The sequence below is a fragment of the Branchiostoma floridae genome, chromosome 7, assembly GCF_000003815.2.
Source record: "Branchiostoma floridae strain S238N-H82 chromosome 7, Bfl_VNyyK, whole genome shotgun sequence".
In the NCBI taxonomy this organism is placed as follows: Eukaryota; Metazoa; Chordata; class Leptocardii; order Amphioxiformes; family Branchiostomatidae; genus Branchiostoma; species Branchiostoma floridae.
The window spans coordinates 24,558,514-24,559,291 of NC_049985.1; the positions used below are offsets into that span (position 1 = coordinate 24,558,514).

At 43.8% G+C, this 778-nt stretch overlaps 1 protein-coding gene across 1 annotated transcript in view; it reads right to left on the minus strand.

The window, feature by feature from the left end:
- LOC118420209 (protein mono-ADP-ribosyltransferase PARP14-like) overlaps window positions 1-778 on the minus strand; it is a 19,703-nt gene that overhangs the window by 1,209 nt on the left and 17,716 nt on the right. Inside the window, exon 16 of the mRNA XM_035826925.1 lies at window positions 32-156. Coding sequence (XP_035682818.1) covers window positions 32-156 — 125 coding nt within the window. The remainder of the gene's footprint in view (window positions 1-31; window positions 157-778) is intronic.

Below are 778 nucleotides of genomic sequence, written 5' to 3' on the forward strand. Positions count from 1 at the left end.
GGCTTGGCTGAAGGACAGTTTTTCTTCGTACATGCAGGTGGCAGCCACATTACGGGGGTACTTCAGGTTGCCTGTGCCCATGGCAGGGAATGCTATGGAGGTGTAACCATCTTCGTCAGCAGACTCCAGGCAGTCCTGTACCATCGTTCTCAGGGGCTGGGGAGATAGAGAGGAAAATTTACTAAATATTTATTCATTGAGCCCTAAAATCAGCCCCTCCTTTGCGCACAGCGTGTGTAGTCCAGTGGTTAGCGGCCATGCTTCTGGAACTAGAAGCCAGCTGTGTTACTCACCAGATATGCACACTACCAGAAACGGCTGCAGTCCTTAGGACGGGACTGGTCCACTGTTTGTTGTGCTGGTCAAAATTCTTAATTAAAATGAAATACTGTACATAATGTCTGTCTTCTCTCTGATTACCAGGCCTGTTTCGGTCAATATTTCGTCGACTGTGGCTTAACAGTCATATGCAAGAATGACAGTCTCTGCCACATAGGGCACATCTGTAAGCTGAGTGCACGTGATGACCAGTGGAAGAATAATTCTTCAGTGAGCTAAACTGGATCAAGATCACTGTTAGTGTCTTTTTTTCCTCAGCTTATCAATGAGGTAAAAACAGATGGTACTTATAATAGCATCTGACTCATCTATTCATCTATTCACTTCTTCATTCCTCTTTTGGTTTGCTCTGTCTCAATTTCCTGAGATCCAAAAATAATTGGTTGAGAATTCAAATCAAAAAACAGGTTTCCACTCTTGTATGGGACTCAAATACAGT